Genomic DNA, 26,062 nt, shown 5'->3' on the forward strand with positions numbered 1-26,062 from the left:
CGGAGCGAGCAGTGTGCTCGCAAGGGTTGCCTCGGCTTGCCAGGCACGCCGCCAGTGCCAGCCGCCGGTGTACCACCAGGCGAGGATAGTACGGCGATGCGTTTGGCTGTGCTGAGCTGAGCTGTGGTGAGCGCGTGCGAGAGGAGAAGGAGGCTCCTTCTTCTTCGCTCATCCTGTTGGCGACTTGCCTTGGAGGGGTGAGGAGGGCAGGACAACGTAAGTGATGAAGGAAGAAAGCTCGAAAATTTCGTTAAGTACGTGGCGGATGATTGCGTCTATCGCACGTGACGGCAGAGAGTGAGATATTGGGGATTGTTGATTGTTTCTCGGAGGAGGTAACAAGCCTCTTCCTCGTGGAAAGACGTTTCATTGCTGATGTATACTCGTCACGCCGGGGGTCGATGAAGGTGGGCGACACGCGATGGTCGATTCGTGGGGACGTGTAGTACGGCATCGTCTTGGCGGGAACGATGACAGGTGACGAGAGAGAGACATAGTTCTCCTTCGCGTTTCACGCTTCTTATCGCGACGTTGTACGTACATTGGCGGCAATATAACAGCCGTTACGAGGATGAATGAAACTCGGCCGATTTCGTGTCCAACACGCGAGCGACATTGTCCATCTAATGATACATGATGATAATGAAAAGCGAATTCGCGATTGGAACTGACGAAGAGAGAATCTCGGTGCAAAACTGACGAAGAATGATGGTTCGCCATAGTTGAGAGAAAAACTGATCGCACAATTTGCGACAAAGGTACCCCGTTGCGTTTGTGATTGATGTTTCTTGTCTGGACAGACAGCACGACGTATGACAACAACTTTGCACAACTAAATGCTCAGAACTTGGTCCTTCTTATTGTTCTCTACAAACTCGACGATCATTATTTTACGTCAAGCAAATCTCATGTACTATACATCATCGAAAGAGCTTTTGTGTACTCACCGTCGTGAAACATAGTTTTTACAATATATGGCTAGCTGCGAGAGTAAACGCCAACATTGGCGTAGGCTCGTTTAAAAGTAATCAATATTTCTTTGACTTTTTAATTCGACAACACGCCGACGGTGAAATACATTATATTTCACCCACACATTGCCTTCACCTTAGACAGGTGATCAACTAGAGCTTATGTCATGTCCGTTCGTCAAACGTCGACTGATGGTTTCCCTGCTGCACATCAGCGCTAGAGCTGATGTTCGCCGCGTCGTTATACTTTTCATCGAGCAATGCGGAGACAAAAAAAGAGCGGCCAGATCGATTCTAATAGCGTGGCGAGTCAATCGAACCGAGACTTGACAGAACATAAAAATAGCGGACGCGGAACGTGTGTACTTGGTCGTAGAAATATCGTGAACGATGTTATCCCGCAATGTTGGGTTGTCCTTGCTCGTGCGACCGCCGTCAACGCTGTGTCAAGGCAAACTGCTACATACGTATGTGCGATATCAGATCGGTCGGATAATATTCGCGCTCTAACAACGTAGTTGTTTCGAGCATCATTCCACCGCTTCTCGCTCCCTTCGTTGCCTTCGCGTTCACAGCGGGTGCGGCTGACACGTAATTCAGCCGAATTTCCGGGTATTATAAAGCTAGAGACTTGTGGGTATTGTCTGTCAATTCAATTGGTAGCGACATTAATTGGAATTGAAATTCATTGCGACTAATTTGCCTGAAGAAAGTAACAGCGTGTTAATGATATCGACATCAGTCGTATAAGGCGATTATAATATCTCGTTGTGTGACAGCTTCAATTACGTCGACTATGCAAATTAGTTTAGTATCAGTTGCACGTGTGTGTGTGTGTGTGTGTGTGTGTGTGTGTGTCACCGGCTACGACCATCAAAGTTCTCTCTTCCCCTCTCTTTCTTCTTCTATTCCGATGGGGAAACATTTCGCTCCGTGATTACCTGTGACAGGAAATCTGTAAAAAGCTTGCAGCATCGACCTTGTCCTTTGCAAAATTACTCGTGTCGTACACCGTCGTGAAATCCCTCAGGTCATGTATGTTTTCGCGGCGCCGAGTGCGAAGTGCAAAACAACGATGAGTCGATATATCGATTCATTTCCGATAATATATTACCTCCCATGGCGATAACGCGTATGCGCGCGTTATACGTATATCTCGTTGATCCCCCTGTCTCGACGGTATCGGGTTTAACGCAAATTGTCAGGGCAAGTTGGTGAACGCGCGCGAAAAAAAACTATACGTCCTCACGTTCGGCAACGATGACGTATCGATCGTTGCACGCGCCTATCGCCAGCAATAACTGCAATCACTTTTAACGCAATTTTAACGCATTATACTAGGCTCTCGATGAGTTTTTCAACGTGCGGAAAATTTCAGAAAATCTATCTTGAAGAGAAAAAAAAAAAAAAAAAAAAAAAGAATGAAGAGTGTGATAAAGATATTTTTTTTTTTTTTTTTTCGAAAATACAAACGTATCGTTGTTTACTCGATTGCGAGATAGAGTCCGTAAAATAAAGCGAATCCAAAACACTTAAACTTCGATTAAAATTGTCTCGATGAAATATTTGCTTATGCGCTGAAAGGCAGAAAAATAAGCGTGATTGATGTATTATTTATTCTGCATGTTTTCGCGCTTGTGCGGTCGGTCTTGTGGACCATTGATTAATATCTGTCGCGTATAATAAAAAAAGCCTGCGTTTTATTCGCAAACGTGACATTCATTGCGGCCCTCTTATCGTTCTTCTTATCGTCTCTTATCGTCGCGATACACACGGTGCTGCGTGACGAGAGGGATCACCTACAAAGAAGCGAATGTCGTGGGGAACGCGTTTTATCCACCGACATCGTGTGCTACGTGTCTCCGTGCAAAGTGCAACGAAGCAGGGTATACGACCTGACTCCGGGCGATGGCGATATAGAGCGAGTTGCGCGTGTATTTCTAGAGCAGCCGGTTTAAGAATAGAACGGCAAGTAGACGACTGGATTAAATATAGACGGTGAACGACCGGCAAGTAGATTACGAAATTTTCATTCAAGTCACCAAGATCCGCAGACGCGATATATCTCGGTGTCACCGATGCATCAGATCGTTCAAGTGGACGTCTTTGTGACATGGTGGGTTTTTTATCCGTGAAAATCAAACGCAAGTGATTTTGATTGTTGAGCAGGATATTTTAGATACCTCGCGTAATGATAATTTGCAATTTTAATCATGTCGAGTCAGCGTGATCGATGAACGCAATATGCGCATTAAACTTTACCCGTGATTATTAATCTTGGAAATTAGATGGAAAGAGTTTCATCTCTCGAGGATTCTTGTAAAGTTCAAAAGAAACGTCAGAAATCAAAACGTCTGGTCCTCTCTTTTCTTTTCGTCTTGCTTCTACGTCGTATAAATAAAAAAAAAAAAAAAAAGATAAAAGAGATCGCGGAAATAATCCCGACAGCTGCGAGATTAAAGTCGCGAGATTAGAGGATAAATGTGGACCTAAAAACCATTCTCTCTCTCTCTCTCTCTCTCTCTCTCTCTCTCTCTCTCTCTCTGATATTATAGCGAGATATTAGGGGGGATTATAAATATCCAGAAATGAGGAAGAAAAGAGGAGGGACGAGTTTGTGTCTGGAATACGAGATGACTAAAATCGGTGCGCGACTTCTGTCGAACCCGGCGCAACGAAACGAACGGTAGAAAACGGATTTGATGGGAAACCAATAATCAATAGCTGATTTTTTTGCCGACCTAAAATTCTCCATTCGTTCGGAGGCGGCGAACTGAAACTGAAATCCCGTGCCGGTGCCCGTCGTCGAGTGCTGCTCGCGCGCGAATTGATACTTTGAGTAGTATAAATAAAAAGGAAAAAAAAAGAAGGAAAAAAAAAATGCGCGAAAAAGAAAGTTGACGACAATCGAGCCAGATGCTTTCAGTTTGCCGGATGTATTTCGAACGAGCGGAGTAAATAGCGGTCCGATATCCTCAATGAGCTTCTCAATGCACCAGAATGAGTATATTGTTCCGCAAGTAATGACTCCTCATTTAGTAATTTAAAGAGAAACAAAGAGAGAGAAGTTGCTCTAAAATATTTCCTTCTCTCGCGGAAAAAGTTTGATTTATAATTTGTACAATTTTTAACGAGAGATTGACCCCCAAATCACTCTTGAATACCTTGCAGAAGGATGCCAGCAGCCGGTGCGGCTGTGCCGGCCGTCGCCGAGGGAGCCGGTCAGCTGGAGGACCTGGACGAGCCACCGGAGCCACGTGCTCGCGGGGGTGGCGGACGGACCGGCCTGATGAAACCTCTGGTGGTGTTGGCTCTACCCGGGATGTACCTCTTCTACAAGTACAGCCAGTATAGGCGGGAGCAGCGCGAGCTCTCTCGCAGAAGAGTGACCGAGAGGGAGCTGCAGCATCTTCATCATAAAATTGTGAGTGAAATTTTCTCTAGCTGTGTGTATACCTGACCTACCCTCCCGAGCATTTGCCTGTTGGCAGGTCAAGGAACTTGCGCACGAGATAGGTCTCTCGCGATCGTAACATCCCACCTGTTGTATTACGTCATCGGTTCGAGTCTATCTTTAGTCGCAGAAGTGCAGACTAAGATAATAACTTGAATTATTACGCGTGAACACGATTGCACAACATTTTATTTATGCGACTTTGTTACTCGTATTATTTTTACTCGTCGAGGGAACGAAAATACACGAAAGCTGGAATTGTAGATCGAGTAAAAGAGAAGAAGTGAGGGTTGGAAATAAATATGATTTATTACTATTGGTCCCGAGAGCGATTTATTATACACGGTATATTCCGCACCTTATACGTGATTTTGCCCTCGTTATAGCTTGATATTCCAAAGATAAACGACAACACTGAAATGTTGAAGCGATGAAAGAGTATTATTTTCGCCGATATTGATCCCTGACGTGAGCGACGACGAGTTCAGGGAAAAAATCATTTTACCCTTTCTAATCAAAGGGTTAGATTCACGACGTGTATCGTTTATCGGACCTGTCAACCTGGGATGACGAGATTGCACAGCCTGTTTCTCTACACCGTCTGAGAACGGTGAGAACGAGAGAATGCAGAAAGAGGGTGAGAGAGATACGTGAGAGAGCGCGAGGAAGCTGGTGAAAGGGCTCGATTATCCAGAAGGAAGGGAAGTACGTGATCATCCCCCGTTTCTCGGGGAGAAAGCCGTATCGTCTTTTAAAGATTGCATCCACTTGCTTTTATACGTCGCGATTTTTATTAAGCGGCCGCCTTTAGCGGCCGACATTTTTGTCTTCGTTATTATCTCAGATCCTCTCGGTTGCCTCGCGTCGTCTTCTGAAAGAAAATGTCATCGCATCCACGTAATAATGTCTCGTATTTCTGAAACTTTCTTCGCCAAATCCCCGCGGACGTTGATTAAATATTTACGTAATCAACTTTTTTTTTGTTAGCTGAATTTCGAGGTTTTCTAAAGAAAAGAGAGAGAGAGAGAGGTGTCAGAATTTTCTACTCTGCCGAGTTTATTACGTTTGCATAATTTAGGGACACGGTTATCCTGGTTATTCGAGATGAATAGAAAGATGTCGAAAGCCGGCCGGTCGCTGCATTAAATGGCCCACTGGACCTCGTCGATATCCCACTCGGGAGATAGCTGACGCCACAGAATTCATATTTCATGGAACTCTGTAAACTGCGAGAGAACGCGTATTGATTTCTCTGTCCGTGCCGAGCTATCGTGATTCGGGTCGACTTAGCGGGTGCTGATCGCTGATGGAAAGGCGACCTGCTGTATAGATAACGTATCGAGAACGACACGGGCTAACAAATGACTCGGTCGTCAAAGGATATCGGAAGGCATGATCTTCGTTTGAGATTCCGATTGAATTGAAACAGCTCGCGTTATTCCTTGAATAAGTTGGGACCCTGTGTCCAGCGTACGACATGTACATATATACAAGCTATTTGAAACTCGCGACACGGTGCTCCATCCTCTCTCAAGGTCGTCGCTTGCAAGCGTCTCGGTTCGGCAGGATAATTTGTTAGGTCAGTGCCGGGCTTGGCAAGAGCGACCGCGGAGGATACGGAGCGGATAAAAAGTGTCCCCGCTAGGGAAACCTGCCAAGAAGATACTGCGTATAACACGGTCTCGACGGATCGTTACTGGGATACCGCGAATATCTCGTGCAGCCTCCGAGTAACCGAGGATCGCGTTCGTGGTGTGTCGTGCAAACCGGAATTTCGCGAGGCCGACTCACGTCTAGCCAGCTGATTTATCGATGCTATTGGAAACGGGAATTAGTCAGACCTGCGTTCTTGATATCTCATTATCAATGCGGATGAGAAAAAAAACTGAAAGAATTTCAAGCCAAGTTATCATTGTACGATGTAAGGTGAATAAAAAAATGCCAAGAGGGACCTCGGAAGAGTCCTGATATAATGGAACGATCGACCTCAACCTTGACAATATAAACACGTACGAAGGTAGGAAGCAACCCTCAGGAGTTGCGTCGTTTAAAAATCGAGCGATTCTTATACGAACCGATGGAACTTGACAAGGTGACGGTGGCGTGCTTCTAGATAAGGCTCACGCCAACTCAACGTTAAGATCGTAACTTAACGGCCAGGCATGTAGATTTTATCCACTGTATATTCGTTTAACGTCGTCATGAACGGAGAACGATAGGCGAAAAGGCAAGGAAAGGAAAAATCGATATTTACCGCTCGTCACTCGAGATTATCGGCGTCAGCTATATTGCACTCCTTTCTTTCGGTATTTCTTTTCTTTCTTTTTTCTTTTTTCAATGCTGTTTGCTGTCTCAGGATATCGCATTTAAGGATGTATAGTACCTATTTTTAAAAATATAGGAATTTAATAAAATTTGCACAGATTGTTCAGATACATGTTCAGAGACTTATAAAAAAACCTAGAGTTGATTCACTGAAGCAATCAAAAGTTATAAGGATTTTAATTTGCAATGAATTTACCCGTCGATATTATTATAAATATAATTATTTTGTGGATCTAATTATAAGTAAAAGTATTAATATAATTATTTATATAAATAAGTATAAATATAATTATTTCTGTTCTTTTTAGCCCTTAAATTGATACGATTACAGATTTTCCATCTTATAAAAAACCTGTGATCGTGTTGATTAAGAGCTAAAATAGATAGAAATAATAATAAGAATTTATTCAAAATTTGCAAAAGTATAGTTTAAATATAGAGGAAATATTTGATCACATAATTTTGGTCAAGTACTGACTAGTTTAAAAGATATTGAATATAATTTTCTCAATTTCGTCCTATTATCCGAGATGACATATTATTTATTGTGAACACGTGGCAACATAACATTCAGCTGAGCCTTCTTTTGACATTTTAAATAATCTATCTTTACATCTGAAGAAGCCTCTATATACAAACGTGTAAGCGAGAAGCGACTAGGCCTCATATGTCAATTTGCAATTTGAGCAACTTATGAAAAATTACCATGTCGCCACATTTTTTCCTTCTGGGAGAAATGAGAAATTATTAAATTTATCAAAGAAATAGTTAGAAATCTTTTATATTTTGTCATTATTCACTATTATAATTTTTATTCTGACATTTTAAATTACTCTGTACGAGTAAATTCTTCTATTTTTATAATTCAAACTTTGTGCTGTAATGTTGAAATCGAGGTACCGTTAATGATAAAAGTTTCTCATTATAATTTAAGAAACACGAAAATTGTCCGAAAAAAGCAACAGAAGTTTGAAAATACATTTCTACACTCTAGCTGTGAATAAATAATAAGATTTTATGCAATTTTTATAATAATCATATATTAAGATATATGAGAAAAGTATATATTTGTCAATTTCGACTACTTTTTGCTCCGATTGTAGGTGCTAAACATCCCTCAAAAGTTTTCCAACTTTTGTATAAAAAATATGATATCGAGTTGCGAAATATTTTCCATTGAAGACAGTTGAAAAGCATTTGAATGTTTTACGTAAAATCAACCACTCTTACATCAAACGCCCCGTTTTTATTTTACGTCACCAAGTCGCAATGTTTTTCTTTATACCAATTTAAAAATGGCCGCACACATCTCCGAGCAGTCACAGCAGTCATAAAAACAAAGGGAAATGTTCTCCCTCGATGCAACGACGTAATTGGGTTTGCAGAAAATAACAAACTGGGTAGGATTGTACCTCGTGGCTGTCCCGACCGTCGCGTCGGCGGACTAAAGTTTTACGCCCCTGTCTACTTCCCCTTGCGAGTCACGTAAGTGCACGTCCACGCGATTCGAGCAGGCGAGTCGTAGCTTCAACCACCCTCCAACGGCTAATCGTTGGCGTCCCCCAGTTGTTCGGCGAACCAAAAGAACTTCTTGATCCACGGTTATGACCAGCTAACGATCCAAGCTGTTGTTCTAATACTTTTCGAGTAAAAATGTTTATCCTGTCTCTCGTTGGAGAACAAATTTTATTTTATCCTGATAATTCACACTCGAATATATCAAAATTATTTCATAATATTATACAAAGCGATTATTTTGTGAAAGAAAGATATCGCCGAAATGAAGGGTTTTTACAGGAATGACAAAATTTGCGTGGTTTTCGCGAGTTGATCTTCGAGATATGAGTTACCGCTTGTAATTTCAGAGAGGGTATACGCCTATCAGTTTTTAAATCAAAAGTTCGCGGCACGAAGTTAAATAATGAACTCATAAGCGTTTGGTCGTCGACCCCGGAGCGCGTTCGGCGTTAGGGGTTGATAATACCATTGAGAACCACCATAATGTACGCTAGAAACGCGACTCGATGCGATCTTCCGCTTCGTCGGATTGCGTGAGGGTTATTCAATTTCGAAAAAGTTTCTCGTATCGCTCGTCTTTCTCTTTGCTTTACAGTTGCAGTTGCGCATAAAGAGTTTTTCCTCCCTTTTAACATGATTAGTGTAGATTAACGCGGTGCTAATGATTCAAGAAACTTTACATCACACGTTTGCAAGTTAAGGATAACAGATATCGGCTAGGATTATTTAATCTTTACACTTCTTTTTTTTTTTTTTTTTTTTTTTTAAGAACACTTTAAAAATCTGTTCAAAACAATCGTGAAATTGCAACAACCAAAAAAAAGGTGATTGCCTTTTACCGGTTGTTCAACTCTCCGAGTCTATATATAATAATAATTGTATTACAAGGGTGTTCCTTAGTTTCCAAAATGCAAAAGATGAAGCAAGTCTAAATTCATTTCCTCGCTAATTTGATATTCTCGAAAATTCAAAGTCCAATTTATCTCTCGGAATATTTTGACGGGTCGCAAATAGCGCCCCTTCTGCCTCCCCCTCCGCCTCCTCCCCTCCCCCCCCCCCCCCGACTTCGCATTTATCTGCGGCGCCGTTTCTCTGGGAAAGGAGATTCAATTTGGTTACGCGAGGTTCTCCATTATAGGACAGCCTGGAATTAGAATAGAACGAAATAAATCAAATGGAAGACCGGTAGGAGAACGAAAGCTCTCTCTCTCTCTCTCTCTCTCTCTCTCTCTCTCTTTTAAGCTTCGTACTCTATAGTCACGACTGTTCGGTTTTCGTCGAAGCTACGCTTGTCTGTTTAACGACGTGACACGAGAGACACGATGGCCGGCAACCGAAAGAACAGCAACGCGTCAGCACGTAACCATGTGCTTGGCCAAGAAACATTAACGAGGGTGCTAAAATGCCTCGGGTGACACTCTCAGTGAGCCCGCTAATTGCGTGACAGAATGCCTTCTAGAGATTTTTTTCCCCACACAATTTTAGACTGCAAATCAGCTTGGAGGTACGGTAAGCCTACGGGGATCCATTCGTTCATCGTCCGTCGAAACTGCAACGTCATTTCTCGGCGGCTGACATTAGGGGACAGGCTGAGAAAAATAAGATTTACCGCGCTCTGGGACATCCCGTATATACTTGGTAAAGTTTTTAGCTTTGGAAAAGATGAATGGTTTGGGGAATAGAGAGGAAATAAATGGGCGGCAAAGTCTGACGTAAATGCACGTGTGCACGTAACTGTCATGGGGTACAACACGCGAGTGGCCCGAGTCCAATACGTCTGTAACCTCCTCAACAACGAGAACAAAGGGGGATCGATATCCACGACGCCACCGGCTGACGACGGCGGCTGATGACGGTGGCGTAGGGTACGTTTCGTGTTTCGTTTCTCATTTCCGTTCCGAGGACAATGCACTCCGACAAGGATGCAAGGATCAAATAGTCGATATCGCGGCAGTGATTTTAGCAAAGGCGCGGAAACTGCCGACGTTGCCTCGTTTCATCGATTCGGCGGCGATAACCGCGAAAGCCCGTAGTTTCCACCCTCGTCGTTCCTTAACGAAGAGAATTTCACATATAAATGTCAAGATTCACGACCCAGAGCTTGTACGAATTTTCTCGCGTGATTTGCGAGAGCGTGGCAGGAAATTGAATTTGAAAAATTTAACGAGTTAATAAATATTTAAATTTTTAAAGCGAATTTTTTTTTCTTTTTTTTTTTACCATGTTGCAAAAAAATAGAAGGGAGAGAATTTTGGACGACGACGAAGCGGATGAAGGAAATACTGCGGTAACCTGGGACGTGGTGTATATGTTATAACTACGCGGGAGAATATAACCGGTAACGATACTCGAGGGAGGCTCTCCTCGACGGGAAGAGAGAAGGAACCAACATTGAGAACGTGCTGAAGCGTAGACTGTGAGGCTTAGGTCTTTCGCGTAGACGTGGTCTTTCAAGACTAGGGTCATCTATAACCCTGGCCATTGGATTCTTATCGACCCGCCTGTTGTACTGAATTTTTCAGTGTACATGTCGGGTTGATTGACCGCCAGCCAGATATCCCACGGAGTCTCTATACGTCTCGTCTTCGTGATTCCAAGATGTACCGTGAATTTCGATCCTTCTTGAAGCGCCTCTCCTGAGAGAGAGAGAGAGAAAGAGAGGGACACGCCAAGTTGCTTCGCTTTGCACGCGCCTGATTTTATTTTCGCCCATTCCTTGTCCCGCGCGAAATGCATTTCGAAATCGAACAACTTAACAGAATGTGATCGTGAAAGGTCACGGTGCTATCTTCAAGATGAGTCAGAGAATGTTTCTGCCGTACATAAATCATTCCATCGATCCTGAAATTGCATTCCGACCGCTGAATATGTTATATTGTTCTGTCTACAGTTTTTTTAGCCGCTCTTTTTGTTTCTTCGCAAATATCTCGACATTTTCCGCTGTTTGCATTAGCAAGTTTTTGAAAAATCGCACTTTATATAATGCATTTTTTCCAAGGAAATAAACTTACAACTCATCAAAGCGCCTTTCGAATTTAATAACGCGCAATAATTAAAAGTATCATTTTTGTTGGTTCGCTCAAAAAGTTTTCCGCAAGACGTTCGGGACAAGTTTGAGTTGGGTTACTTCGGGAAAAGTTGTTTCAGTTTAACGAGCGTTGAAAACGACAGGCGAAATTTCTTCCGAGGGGCGCAATTTGGCTGTCTCGCTACTCGAGTTCGACCGACAAGTTTCACGGAGTGTTGAACGAAGTTTTGCGAAGCCGAACTTCCTGAAGAGGACCTTCCGGATCGCGTTCGTCTCTGAGCGACAGAGAAATTTCTTGAGACGAGCTCACAGTAGACTAATTTAGTCATAAGCGATATTTGACGACGACGAGAAACGCTTCGTTTCAGGACACTTCGTATTTCCTGGCGCGGAATAAGAGCAGTACGTGAAGATGGAGGTGATCCGGAGCTTGACCTTCTTAAATATTTCCAACACGCCAACGTAGTTCCTCCCTCGTTTGTATTCCCTCCAAGCTGTCACTTGTAATTTTTAATATGAGCACGTGGTTCCGGAGATTGATCTATCGATTCTCCAAAATGGAAAATAATAAGTAATAAAGTATCACGGCCTTGAAATTTACATATCCCGGTGCATCGGAAATAGCACGAAGCTTGCGGGTTCCCCGATCATTAGCATTCTTATTTCGACATTCTACTTTATGTTTTTTTTTATTTTTTTTTCTATTGCGTGGAAAACTTACGTCGTTCTGAAAAAATATGAAATGTGTAATCAAGTGGTTGACAAATCTATTTAAGGATGTTTAGCACCTACAATCGGAGCAAAAAGTAGTCGAAATTGACGAATATATACTTTTCTCATATATCTTAATATATGATTATTATAAAGATTGCATAAAATCTTATTATTTATTCATAGCTAGAGTGTAGAAATGTATTTTCAAATTTCTGTTGCTTTTTTTGGACAATTTTCGTGTTTCTTAAATTATAATGAGAAACTTTTGTCATTAACGGTACCTCGATTTCAACATTACAGCACAAAGTTTGAATTATAAAAATAGAAGAATTTACTCGTACAGAGTAATTTAAAATGTCAGAATAAAAATTATAATAGTGAATAATGACAAAATATAAAAGATTTCTAACTATTTCTTTGATAAATTTAATAATTTCTCATTTCTCCGAGAAGGAAAAAATGTGGCGACATGGTAATTTTTCATAAGTTGCTCAAATTGCAAATTGACATATGAGGCCTAGTCGCTTCTCGCTTACACGTTTGTATATAGAGGCTTCTTCAGATGTAAAGATAGATTATTTAAAATGTCAAAAGAAGGCTCAGCTGAATGTTATGTTGCCACGTATTCACAATAAATAATATGTCATCTCGGATAATAGGACGAAATTGAGAAAATTATATTCAATATCTTTTAAACTAGTCAGTACTTGACCAAAATTATGTGATCAAATATTTCCTCTATATTTAAACTATACTTTTGCAAATTTTGAATAAATTCTTATTATTATTTCTATCTATTTTAGCTCTTAATCAACACGATCACAGGTTTTTTATAAGATGGAAAATCTGTAATCGTATCAATTTAAGGGCTAAAAAGGACAGAAATAATTATATTTATACTTATTTATATAAATAATTATATTTATAATTATATTAATACTTTTACTTATAATTAGATCCACAAAATAATTATATTTATAATAATATCGACGGGTAAATTCGTTGCAAATTAAAATCCTTATAACTTTTGATTGCTTCAGTGAATGAACTCTAGGTTCTTTTATAAGTCTCTGAACATGTATCTGAATAATCTGTGCAAATTTTATTAAATTCCTATATTTTTAAAAATAGATACTAAACATCCTTAATCGATTGACATGATGTACTAGAGGTTACATTTTTAACTTTTCGCGCGTAAATGTGTTTTAAGAAAAGCCATGAGAGTAATGGTACCAGGTTAAATTCTGCATGTTTTTTTATAATCTGGACTTGTTATCAACATACCATTTTTCATGTAAAAGTGTTTGCAAACTCATGCAAAATCACATATCGTTATTAAAGAGTTTTAGTCGCGTATTTTTCCTGTTACATGTTATGTAACTTTATTATAGCCGTACAACTATTATTCGTTAGATTGTTGACAATTAAAGATAGAGTTAGAACGGTAAACGTCGTAAACAATGCGCTTCTATATCTGACATGAGATCGCGGTGACTGGCATTAAAAGCGACCGGCACGAACGGTTTCCTCTTGGACTCTGTAATTTGATTCGGGCTTCTCGATATCAGTTACTATCGTCGCGTTTCATCAGAAACTTTGTTTATTTTCTATGAAGAAGGGGGGAAAACTTTAGCGATCCCTCGAAGAAGGCAACAAAATTAATTGAGCCGTGAATTCATTGTTTACAATGAAAACGGTAGAAATACAAATATTTTACCGCGAAACACGTTATCTATAAAACGTCATCGCAAGAAGATCTTTCAACTATCCTCCTACTGTCAAAGAACTCTTTCCCAAGGCAGTTATCTTGACAGAAGCTGAGTACGGAGAATCGTTTCGCTTCCTGCTTAGTATTTGGTTCATCCAAATCCAAGATTATGTCGTCACTTGCTAAATCTTTGGCGCGTCGAATTTCTAGCGTACGGTGGTTGCGCGTTCGTGCTCAAATAAAATTTTCCCCGACACTTGGGATTTACTGCAAAGCCCATGTGAACCTCGGGTTCCCACACGCAATTCCCCCGAATCCCCGGTCGCCATCTTGGGCATCGACTCGCGGGAAACCCGTAGGGGTTCTCCACCGATTCCGCGTAATAACGCCAGGCTCGATTGTGTCCGCAGGTAACTACAGGCAGAAAATAACAATATACTTGGCGAGTTTGTTTTGCAAAAAAAATCAATAAAAGAGAGAAAGTTGACGTCGTCGGCAAACTCACTGTATTGATTTATGATTCTCCGGAAGCTCATGCGAAGGAGGCTCCTTAAATCGCAGCCGGGCTGTCGTCTGCTGCCGCCGTTCGGGTAAAAATCGACGTGGCCAAGGGGTTGGGGGAATCCCAAATTGCCACCGTCGGTGTGAATGACGTCGACAAATGCGGCGTCGGCCCACGTCAAATGACCCTCCTCCCCGGTGTTCATGTACAATGGATAAGCCGGGTCCAATCCGGTGATTCTGCCTATCTAAAAGCGTATATTTCTATCAACGTACAGCGGCTGATGTGTACGGTCTGTCGCGTCGATATCGCATCTCCTGGTTGCAAAAGTCCCGGTACTAATGCGGTTCCGATAATGCGGCATTCGATTAGCAGATGGAATGCGCAATGGTTGACGATCGTTCTACTAGCAGGCCTTATACGATACATGTATGTATATATTTATACCTTACCTTTCGAGGCTTCAAAGCCTTCCCCATAAAACCGGCAGCCTCCGCGCCCAAACTGAACCCAATCACATGAATTTTGGACATGGGGACGGCTTTCTGCGCTTCCAGCCACAGCATCATATGTGCCATGTAACGGCCGACGATTCTAGCGTTTCTCACTGCCGTTATGTACCATGGTAAGACCGCCAATTTCGCCCAGTTTATCAATATCACGTTATAATGACCGCGACGAAGATACGCTGAAACAAGAAGACCGTGAATATTGTATTGTAAATTTTTGCAGCAAATTTTTATTCCTCAACTTTAAGAAAAATGTCAGAAATATTCTAAAATTGTACACAAATGATTCATATAATATGTATAAACGAAATTAAGGATGTTTAGCACCTACAATCGGAGCAAAAAGTAGTCGAAATTGACGAATATATATATATACTTTTCTCATATTATATGATTATTATAAAGATTGCATAAAATCTTATTATTTATTCATAGCTAGAGTATAGAAATGTATTTTCAAACTTTTGTTGCTTTTTTTCGGACAATTTTCGTGTTTCTTAAATTGTAATGAGAAACTTTTATCATTGACACGGTGCCTCGATTTCAACATTACAGCACAAAGTTTGAATTATAAAAATAAAAGAATTTACTCGTACAGAGTAATTTAAAATGTCAGAATAAAAATTATAATAGTGAATAATGACAAAATATACAAGATTTTTAACTATTTCTTTGATAATTTTAATAATTTGTCATTTCTCCGAGAAGAAAAAAATGTGGCAACATGGTAATTTTTCATAAGTTGCTCAAATTGCAAATTGACATATGAGGCCTAGTCGCTTCCGCTTACACGTTTGTATATAGAGGTTTCTTCAGATGAAAAGATAGATTATTTCAAATGTCAAAAGAAGGCTCAGCTGAATGTTATATTGCCACGTTTTCACAATAAATAATATGTTATCTCGGATAATAGGACGAAATTGAGAAAATTATATTTAATATCTTTTAAACTAGTCAGTACTTGACCAAAATTATGTGATCAAATATTTCCTCTATATTTAAACTATACTTTTGCAAATTTTGAATAAATTCCTATTATTATTTCTATCTATTTTAGCTCTTAATCAACACGATCACAGGTTTTTTATAAGATGGAAAGTCTGTAATCGTATCAATTTAAGGGCTAAAAAGGACAGAAATAATTATATTTATACTTATTTATATAAATAATTATATTTATAATTATATTAATACTTTTACTTATAATTAGATCCACAAAATAATTATATTTATAATAATATCGACGGGTAAAATCATTGCAAATTAAAATCCTTATTACTTTTGATTGCTTCAGTGAATCAACTCCAGGTTCTTTTATAAGTTTCTAAACATGTATCAGAACAATCTGTGCAAATTTTATTAAATTTCTATATTTTTAAAAATAGGTACTAAACATTCTTAATTAACGTTCAGCCGCAAAATAATATCAGAATCGCGTGCGTCGGAATTTGAAAGAAAATCATCGAGCGGAGAGCGAACGAGTAAACACGTAAAGGCACCTTCTCCTCAGGGTCGCGGAAAATTGAATTGAATCAACTCGCGAGATGGAAAGATTCTCAATTTATCGTCTACGGTCGTTCGTATTCTGACAGAATTTCTCGAGGTTTTGACAAGGTATCCATAGATCAGGAATAGTTACTAATGGATCCAGCCTACTTGCTCACCGAAATCTACGAGCGGAAAGGAAAACGCGGAAGCATCGCTGTAATTTTTAACAAGCTACATTTTGATATTTAGAGCGAATATATCACGCATCTACTATAAACGATAAAAATGTCTGTAATATTTATTATCGTCAAAGTTGAGTGAGTAGGAATAAAATGGATCATTTCAGGAGGAAAGAAAAAAAAAAAACCTCGTCGCAGACCGTTGAACTTTTGTCTCACACTGACAAGAGGAAGATCAAACTTTTTCTATGCATCTGCAAGTTGACGAGCTCCACAAAATGCTTTTCTCTTTATGCATTTATGCGAACGCCTTTCTCGCAATCGATCGCTCTTTGCAACTTGACGTGGCACGCTTTGTCGATTTTAACTGGTTATTTATAAAGACATACATACCGTTTCGTATAGCGACGGGCCCCTTCCCGGAACTGCTGTCGCTGTAACCGTGAATGTAAACGATAGTCGGGTGTTTAACGTTGAAATTACTTCTCCACAATGTTGCGACATCGTTAGGATCCAGGATGGACGGAAACGTGGGATTTCGCCTGCCGTGGATCAATGCGAAACGCAAGAAAAATGTCGCTATGAGCAAAATTTGTGAAATTTAATACGGTCGACGGTGGACTCGTTGACTTATGGGATATTGAAAGACTAATTTTCATATATTTCTATTAATCAGAGATTCCAATCAATTAGAGCTTTAAGAAATTATAAAAGCCGGAGCGGGGCAAAATAACTTTGAGCTAATAGAAATGGCAATTTGATTGATTAAATCTCTCAAGTTTAATAATATTAAAGCGGAAGAATTAAATTGTACGAAAAATATTATTGAGATATAGCGTGTCATGGTGATTTCTATTCAATCTGTGTACCTGGTGTACAGTTGAAATTGGACGTCCCGGTTTAACTGGATGGGACAGCAGTAGAAACACGTACCGGCGGGAAGTAGAGTGAGATGCAGCAAAGAATCCGCTGATGACAAAAAGAGAACGAAATGATTATAATTTCAGCCAAACCTGAATCGATCCTTTACGATCTCGCGTTTGTTTACAATCCTCTTTAAAAACGACACGTTATTGACATTGTAATTGCTTTTCCGCGATGCTGATTGGTTGTCTCGATGTCAAGTGCGTTATTGCGACTTGCTTCGCGCGTGTCGTCTGCAGCTGTCAAATTTTGATAGGTTGTGTGACAACTTGTAAAAAATCTAAATTAAATTAAAGAAAAGTTAAAAAGAAAGTTGAAGAAAACGAAGAAGAGAAAAAGAGTAAAATGTTAAAATTAAATATTCAACAATCAATTAGCATTGCGGAAAAGAAACTTTAATACAATATACCATACACAATATAATTATACAACACAATATAAACACACACAAAATAAATAGCGCGCGTAGCGCGCGCTTAAAATGTTCTAGTTTAATATATAAAGTTTATAACAGGTGAAAATTAATATTTCTTTCTCGAAGCAGGTAAAGTAAAAGAATCCATTTAAAAAAAAGATACCTCGCTCGATATACTGTTAATATACAATGTATATTTTGCATGGCCAAAAGGGCTCATTCCTTCCGTTCCCTTCGCTGTAATAAACGTGGTGCATAATTCCAGTGACGACGACGGCCGGCCTCGACCAATCACCGCGGTCGTCGTCATTGAACCTGACGATGGTCACGTTATGTCGCGTGTTGTACCGTCGACGGAGATCAACGGTGCGCGATACCTAACCCGAAGAATCCCCCTTTACTTGCCTCGGAACGCTGCACGATTTTTCGCAAAAGCTCTCGCACGCGAGAGACCGCACTTGTATAGAAAATTTGTCTACAAATTATGTCAATTTCCGTTAGCCATTCTACGCGAGCTATTTGAATTATCTTTTTTTTTTTTTTTCCTTTTTCTTTACGATGGTGTTTTTTGAAACGATTAGCGTTTCAACGGTCTAGAAAACGTTGGCACTGACAAGTCGGACAATCGCGTCTCGATGAATTAATCGTCGAACAATGGACGCATTGGCTTTTGTAGCGACAAATGGTAATTTCCAGTAGCGTTTTATCCGCGGTCGAAGAAAATATCCGCAGAAATAATCCGCCGTTTCATCTACTTCGGCAACGATCCCGTGTCCGATCGCAATTAAGTTTGCGAGAAAAACGTACACGTGGTTAAGAGGCTGTCGAGTTCGTTCGCGCACCCCTTATGAACTTTAAAGCAGCAAATAGCTTTTGCAAATATATCATGCGTGAGTTTTAAAGAGGATCTTTACGAATCATTTCAATCATTACAAATTTGACATTAAAGTTCGTTTAGCCTTTAAAAATATAAAATTAATAATTAATTTGTGAATTAAAATAAAGATTTGCTCTGTAAAAATTAATATTTTCATTTCCATGAATTTTACAATCATTATAAAACAAGTTTTATATGAGATAATATTTAAATTTAAAATTAAATTATATTCTACAAATCAAATCTTTGCTTCACAAATTAATTATTAATTTTATATTAATCTCGAAATGTACTTTTGACACAGATGGTCCGTACAAGTTTCTTCTTAATTATATTGCGTCGAAATCATTTCAGAGTTTTTCATATATTTTCGTCGAAAATACGAAATATTTGAAAGAAGCTTTAAACGCTATTACAACGTCAATAATGATGTCGTGAATTTTATGCGCGATATTATGGAAAATTACTCCAATTACATACATGCTTAAATTAGTGATAAAATAAATTTTTACGATTATTGTCGAAATAATCGCAGCTTACGACTCGGGATTCTTGCCTGACGGTTGCGCAATCGGATGATTATACATACACTTTGTCAAGTGGCATCTCGTGAAAAATAGGTCGCGCTTTATTGCACTTTCACCTCGACAATCGCGTTGCTTTTTCGCTCGAAGCATTTCACCGCGAAGACAATTATCGCGATTATGTCACGCGGCGCACATTAACAAATAATCGCTCGAATCTATCGTGAAAATTCGCGATCTAGAAATTGCAATCTCTACCAACGGACCGTTAGCAGGTGAGAGGAATTATCGAGCGAACGGATGTGTACCAAGAGATCGGCACTTGCGCAATGTCGGTCATTGTGCGTACAACCGTTATAGCGCACCATCCATTTTTCCATATTAATCGGCATTACTAGGTAGCAATGCCGTGTCATGATGACATTGACTGATGACACTGCATCTAGAGCAGAATTTTTTGCGGTTGCGATCGGCGACACAGCTCTCTTTGCGGTATCGAAAATAAAGAATACGATATAATACAGGGTATCGTAAAATCTCTGAGTTTATTTTCAAGGTTGAATGCTCTTGCCAGTTTAAAGATGATTTCTCTTCAAATGAGGCATGAATAATTTTTCAATTAAAAGATTAACATTACATTTTTTTAATTAATCTTTGATGGAGTTTTCTTTAATAAAATGTGAAATGAAGATTTAGTTTCAAAGATATAGATTAATCGCAACAATTGGAAGCCGCCTTTAATATCGGAAGTTTTAAGACACTCTGTAAACATATAAATATTTCTTACATACAACGTGCCACTTATATCAAAACTACATTTTATTCCGCTGATCTGAGGTTCGATAAACTTTTTCACGATCGAGTAGCGAATCAGGTTTTGCCCGATACGTTGTTTTGGATTGCGACCAGGTTTAATCCGGGTTGCCGGAACTGCTCGTCGGTAGCTTTAAGGTGAAAGCGATGTAATAGCTCTTCATTCCCGTACTGTGCGGTTACACCGGACCGGAATCGTGTTATATAAAAAGGGCACGCACTTGAATTTCGCCGAAGAAGGCTCGTCAAGAAATCACGCCGCACAACGCGCGCCGCCATATTTGGAATTTATCACACACGTGTTTCGCAATTTCAGGATGCGTTACGCGTTCTGATTACCTCATTCTTTTTATATATCAGTGCACGTCGATGGATTCTCATTAAATAAAAAAACAAAAAAACAAAAAAAAAAGATACTACATCGACAGAAGCGTTGAAGAAATAATCAGATTCCGGTAGCAATTAATGATAATTAATGATAATGAATTGATGATGATTCGTTAAGCGAATCGTTGAGCATGTTGTTATTTACAATTTAAATGACGCGCATTTACATTCTATCTGATGACGCGGTCTACGTTAGAGAACTAGTTGGCACAAACTTCGAAGAGATGAGTTTAACGCGATCGATTTTATATTCGCTTACGAAATCAATTGTCAAAGTTTCGTTTCTCGTTCAACCACATCGTTAAACTGCCACCGGCATCATTTTTCCCCACATTCTTATTATTCGTTGGCATCGTAAAATCACGGCCGACTTACGTGACGTCTACTACTATTAGTGAAACGGAATTATACTTGACACGATCACGTGTGCGCGACTTTGAGATTTCGCGCGAGCGACTGCGTGATCCAGTTTTGGTCCGTTGGCGATTAACAGTTTCTCCATGACGTTAAAAACACCGATATGGGATTCACATCACTAACATATTCTTCTAGAATTAAACTCCCATGTATAGCGGTAATTATGAACACGTGGAATTGATTAACAGTCCTCCGCGACGTTAAAAAAAAAATATGCAAAAATTCACAACATCACTAATAAATTTTCCTATAATAGAATCAAACTCCTACATATATATATATATATATATATATATATATATATATATATGTGTGTGTGTGTGTATAATTATGTACACCTACATATGAAACTGAATGTTAACGCGAATGCATTAAAGCGGCACCAAATTAATTAATCATTTCGATCCACTTTGTGAGGACGATTGCCACTCGCGATAGTTGAAGGGATCGATTATGTCACTGTCAAATTTACCTCTCTGGAAGATATACAAATTACAAAGAAGAGGCACGAGGAAGGACGGGACCATTGTCGAGGGTCCGAAAATCTCGAATGGCGCTCTCTCTGCTTCCGCGGAGCTCCTCACGGTATCGTCTTACGTCGGACTCGAAAGGAAACTGGCGGGAAACGACGCCAGCTGATCGTTTTGTAGAGCTCGCGTACTCTCATCTCGCGCGAGCATCTAACGCGACCGGGCGTCACGATCTACTTTCCACCCTTCTTCTTCGTTTTATAATAAACCGGGCCTGGGCGAGGTATATACTTACAGAGCAGAATCGCGCCAGGCAAGAATGGACACAATGCCGAATTATTTTAATCGCCCCGCTTCCGGAGTTCGTGCAACAACTTCACACGTCGTTAAATGTAGAACACAGGAGAGCGTCATTTTTTTCCTTCCACTTCTTTTATCCTTTATCTGTTACCAGAGAAACACTACTACATTCATTTCCCGACGAGTAATCACTCTCTTCTGTAATCGTGTAGGCAATTACATTTTAATAATAACTGTTCCTTTTTATACGAGATAAATTAAATTCAATGTTTATACTGCAAACACACTTGATAAGGCAACCTGGGATTTTCTATTTTTCAGGATAAGCTGCTGACGAAACTGGAGGAGAACGAACCGGAGCTGGCGTCTTCGCAGGAAGATGAGGTAAGAATTGAAAGTGACAGCAAGCACGCGATGTATTTTCTTCAAAGTACATTTATTTAAATATAATTCGATCGAACGATCAAATGACGAAATGTAACAAAATCGAATCGCGAAATTTTCTTTTCCGATGATCGCTCAAGCCTGTCGCGAATCTAATCGAAAAGTTGATTTTCGTCATCGTTATATACGATTATTTTCTTATTTCTCTCTTTTTTTTTTTTTTTTTTTTTTTTTCAAGACTCTCTAAAATTGACTGTTTGGTAGGCAACGGTAATCGAGAATAATTTTATCGACAAGCGAGCTCGATTACTGGCGAATAAATAAAACTTTTTTTTTTTTTTTTTTTTTTTTTACGTAGGAGGAAAAAGCAATTGACAAATGAGAGTCTAAAAAAAGTACATATTTCTCTGATTACGTCAAATTGCGAGCGGTAGAATCTCGAACGCTCCTACGTAAACAGAAATCGGAGAATTAGTCAATAAAAGAAGCTTAATGGAAATTACTTTTGCGAAAATAGTGCGTATGTAATTCAAACTGTGTGTACTCTGATCTGATTTCATTCACTGAAACGCTGACAACTATTTTCCTGCAACACACCACGTAATAAATAATCAATATAAAAAATATACAGAGTTAAAAATAAACAATGTATACATTTTTCTCCTCCTCTACAATATCTCCTTTAAATTATTAATTCTGAGTGTATACATATTTTAGTTTTATAAAAACATAAATTCTTTAATAGAGATGTCTTTTCACTTCGTATCATTGGATTAGAAAATATTGCGATAAAGAAAGTGACGACAAGAGAGAAGCAAAATATGAGACCGGCCGTTTGGAAGAGTCGCAATTTCCGAACGAATTGGCCGCCCAATCGGTCGCAAAAGTCGATTAACGACGACGACGACGACGACAAAGTGGCGGTCGCAACCCTTCGACTCCTGACGTGTTCGCCCACCCTCCCAGGAGACTCGAGCTATTAATATTTCGATTAAGGTGACGTCTAATGACGTTACGTCGATTACGCCGGCCAATATCGCGGCCTAGTCCTGATCGCCAAACAACCGATACATTGTATCCTCGCGATTTAATAACGTTACACGTGCAAGCGCGTAAGAACCATGCAAATAAAGCAAGAGTCACCTTCACACGGCGAGGCGCCGAATAAAAGCGGTTTCACGCAATCTCACCTCTTTATTTTCCCTCGTCGATTTTTTTTTTCCCCCCAGCCGATTCGTTGTTCAAGTGTTTTATACCCGCAATCAAACTGTTTATAAATATTGTTGCACGAATGTTTTATTTTTTTTCAGTGCGTCATATGCGTGAACGCAAGGGCGACGATGCAAACAGCACCCTGTGGGCACCGAGTGGTTTGCAGGTGAGTTTCTTGTCTCTCTCTCTCTCTCTATATATATATATATATATACTCTGTGTTTCCTTTCTTTTACATTGGATTCGGCGGTTAATTTTTTTTCCACATCAGCGTTGCATACTTAAAGAGAAGCTTCTCTTAACCCTTTGAGTCACGAATTTTTCTAATTGTCAGTATTTTATAAAATTCGGTATATAAGGGTTTTTGGGGTCGCTGATTACGAAATTTTACTTCCGCCATATTGGATTCCTATATTAAATTTTGGAAACTAAATTTTTTTTCCTTTAGATTCAGATTCTGCGATCTAAAAAAACCTTGAGAGGAAAAATTTAAAAAAGAATACGACTGTTACTTTTAATTTAGAACAGAAAATATTGTTTTTTATATATTTTTTATCAAAAAGAGGGGGATTTAACAAAAACAACGCGGTGGAAAATTCTAAAAAAAATTTTGAAAAATACTTTAGAGTATACTAAGATTATAAAAAAATTGCCGTATTTATTGTCACGATAGATTAGTAGAAAATGCATTTTTTCGTAAAAAGGTACTAATTTTGACTGTTTGTTTATACATGGTATTTTTGCAATTAACAATTAATGACATATTTTTTTGACACTTATTGATGTTCTGGAGATTCTGTAGAAACAAAAAATCCGGTATTTGTTGATAAAAAAGTAGGTGGGTCTCTGGGTGACCCGCTGTGACTCAAAGGGTTAATTATGACGTTTCTCTATTTACGTTAATTTGACATTCCGTCTCTGTAGACGCTGCTTCGTCAAGACGATACAAATGGCGGTGTCTCAGAGGCTCTTGCCGCTGAGATGCGTTATATGCAGAGCGAAGATTCTACGGCTGAAGCAGACTCTCATTCCGCGTGACGTAAGTGCAGACTGCGCGTTTCATCTTCTTCTCGCTTTCGGACGCGAATATATATGTATATGTACATTATATACGACGATTATTATACTCTCTCCCACTCGTTTAATATTTTCCGCTCGCTTTAGAAGGCTTCCTAGCGCGAAATTCACTTTAACTCGCTTCCTTTTACATCCATCTTTCGTACACAAACGCGTCGATAAATTTCACGTTCGCTGACGTGATCGCGAAAATTGCTGCTAATTGGAGCGGATTCTCAAAGCCCGGACCCGGTGCCTTTGCAGCCAATTCGGTTACCGTGTAACGCGACCCTATGATATTTAAACACAATTTTTGCCGAAATTTAAATATTTTTCCTCTCCAAACGTCATTCGCGATGCGTTTGGTGGTCCAAACATTGCAGCAATTAACTATATCGAAATATAATTAACGTACATGTTTGTTCTCTGATTATTTGTTGAATAAAAAAAAATAAATAAATTACATCTATATTTAGTTAGTTGTTTATTTTTCTGACTAATAATCGACGTGATTTTACATCATCGTAACCGCTATAGTTATATATATATATTTCGCACGAAGAAATTCGACATCGATTACGCATTGAGATTATTTTTGCTTCCAGTATTCGATGTCGGGCAAATCCTGGGTACTGCCTCAAAGCGCGTCAGAGTACAACATGGGCACGGGTGTAACCGCCGGCGTATCCGGTCCCGGTGGCAGATGGGGAACCGGAAGCGTGCCAGCCTCTGCCTCTTTATACTCGATGGCCAGCGGTTCGTCCTCCATTTCTGGTTCGTAGTCTTCTCCGAAGCTCTCGGGGAAAATTGCATGCAGTCAACGGCCGTCGTTGAGGCATTAAAAAGATAAGCTCCCTCTCTGAATTCAGGAGTGTCTTCCGTCTCATCGGCAACTTCCTCGTCCGCGCATAGCACCGGAAGTTCCGCTCTCGGCAAACCTACGAGGGTACGGCAACCCACAGGCGCCACTCTCAGACGTTCCCAGACGCAGTCGATGAAAATGCGAATTCAGGTTAGCGATGTCAATGATGTTAGCACATCATCACCTAGATTAGTATTGTATAATTTGAAAATAACCACCTGCCTTCAATGGTTCTCTTTAAGTAGATGGAAGAAGAGTATTTGTAACACATGCACGATTATCTGTCGAAATTAACAGGAGTACCAGGATCCAGTTCAACAGATCGCCGAGGAGGATGAGATCCGGGAGCGCCGATTGCCGCCAATCAAAGAGTTCCAGAGGGACTATCGCGCTGGCAAAGCCTCCACTAGAATCAGGTAATTTCGTGATTCTCAATCGACCGAGAGATTGGTTAAAAAGAAGCTGCTTGCAATACGTGCTCGATTTCGCGTTCGCAGATGTGCTCAAAAGATCGTGACGCAGCTGGAAACGTCACCGAGCCCGAGGGTCACCACGTCGACGTCGACGTCGACGTCGACGTCGTCGGCATCGTCGTGCGGCCGCGCCACGTCGAAGCGACCGGCGTCGACGCCGAAGATGTCGGTGGTCCAGGAGGTGCAGAAGTCGAAGAAGGAAAAGGAACGGGAGAAGGAGCGGGAGAAGGCGGAGAAGGCGAGGCAAAAGGAGGAGGAGAAGGCGGAAAAGACGAGGCAGAAGGAGGCGAAGAAGCTGGCGAAGGAAGAGAAGAAGAGGGCGAAGAAGGAAGCGAAGGCACGACGGAAGGAAGCCGAGGAGGCCCTCCTCAGGGACGAAAAGTAGATGTTCTCCGATTGATCGCGCGCAGAAATCTCGAGATGAGAGATCGATCCTTGCGACGTACGGGCGTACCTGAAGAGTCCTCGACGAATAACGGGCGACTTCCCGGTATCCCGTATATTTGCGGAGGATCGATAGAATGTACCACGGGATGGGTCGCGGATGTTCGC

At 40.1% G+C, this 26,062-nt stretch overlaps 2 protein-coding genes across 5 annotated transcripts; one reads left to right on the forward strand and one right to left on the reverse strand.

Annotated features, from left to right (window-relative positions):
• LOC140672803 (uncharacterized) lies at positions 1 to 25,895 on the forward strand. Of its 3 annotated transcripts, none has more exons than XM_072905233.1 (9): positions 1 to 216; positions 4,143 to 4,395; positions 21,845 to 21,907; positions 23,218 to 23,285; positions 24,044 to 24,158; positions 24,781 to 24,949; positions 25,045 to 25,187; positions 25,335 to 25,453; positions 25,535 to 25,895. In XM_072905233.1, exons 2-9 carry the CDS (start codon positions 4,147 to 4,149, stop codon positions 25,893 to 25,895), a joined length of 1,287 nt encoding a protein of 428 aa, XP_072761334.1. In that variant the 5' UTR covers positions 1 to 216; positions 4,143 to 4,146. The 3 variants fall into 3 exon arrangements, with proteins under 3 accessions (XP_072761334.1, XP_072761332.1, XP_072761335.1); XM_072905231.1 differs by lacking the exon at positions 1 to 216 and adding an exon at positions 2,418 to 2,939; XM_072905234.1 differs by lacking the exon at positions 1 to 216 and adding an exon at positions 2,797 to 3,087.
• Positions 13,010 to 21,356, reverse strand: LOC140672804 (pancreatic lipase-related protein 2-like). Of its 2 annotated transcripts, XM_072905236.1 has the most exons (6): positions 21,226 to 21,356; positions 17,266 to 17,365; positions 16,790 to 16,938; positions 14,673 to 14,908; positions 14,224 to 14,467; positions 13,010 to 14,132 (listed from the first exon to the last, which is right to left on the reverse strand). In XM_072905236.1, the coding sequence occupies exons 1-6, from the start codon at positions 21,278 to 21,280 to the stop codon at positions 13,894 to 13,896; spliced, it is 1,023 nt and encodes a 340-aa protein (XP_072761337.1). In that variant the 5' UTR covers positions 21,281 to 21,356; the 3' UTR covers positions 13,010 to 13,893. The 2 variants fall into 2 exon arrangements, with proteins under 2 accessions (XP_072761337.1, XP_072761336.1); XM_072905235.1 differs by having other exon boundaries at positions 13,010 to 14,467.
• Positions 25,896 to 26,062: the final 167 nt, after the last annotated feature.

This window comes from Anoplolepis gracilipes, chromosome 13 (genome assembly GCF_047496725.1).
Source record: "Anoplolepis gracilipes chromosome 13, ASM4749672v1, whole genome shotgun sequence".
Lineage (NCBI taxonomy): Eukaryota > Metazoa > Arthropoda > Insecta > Hymenoptera > Formicidae > Anoplolepis > Anoplolepis gracilipes.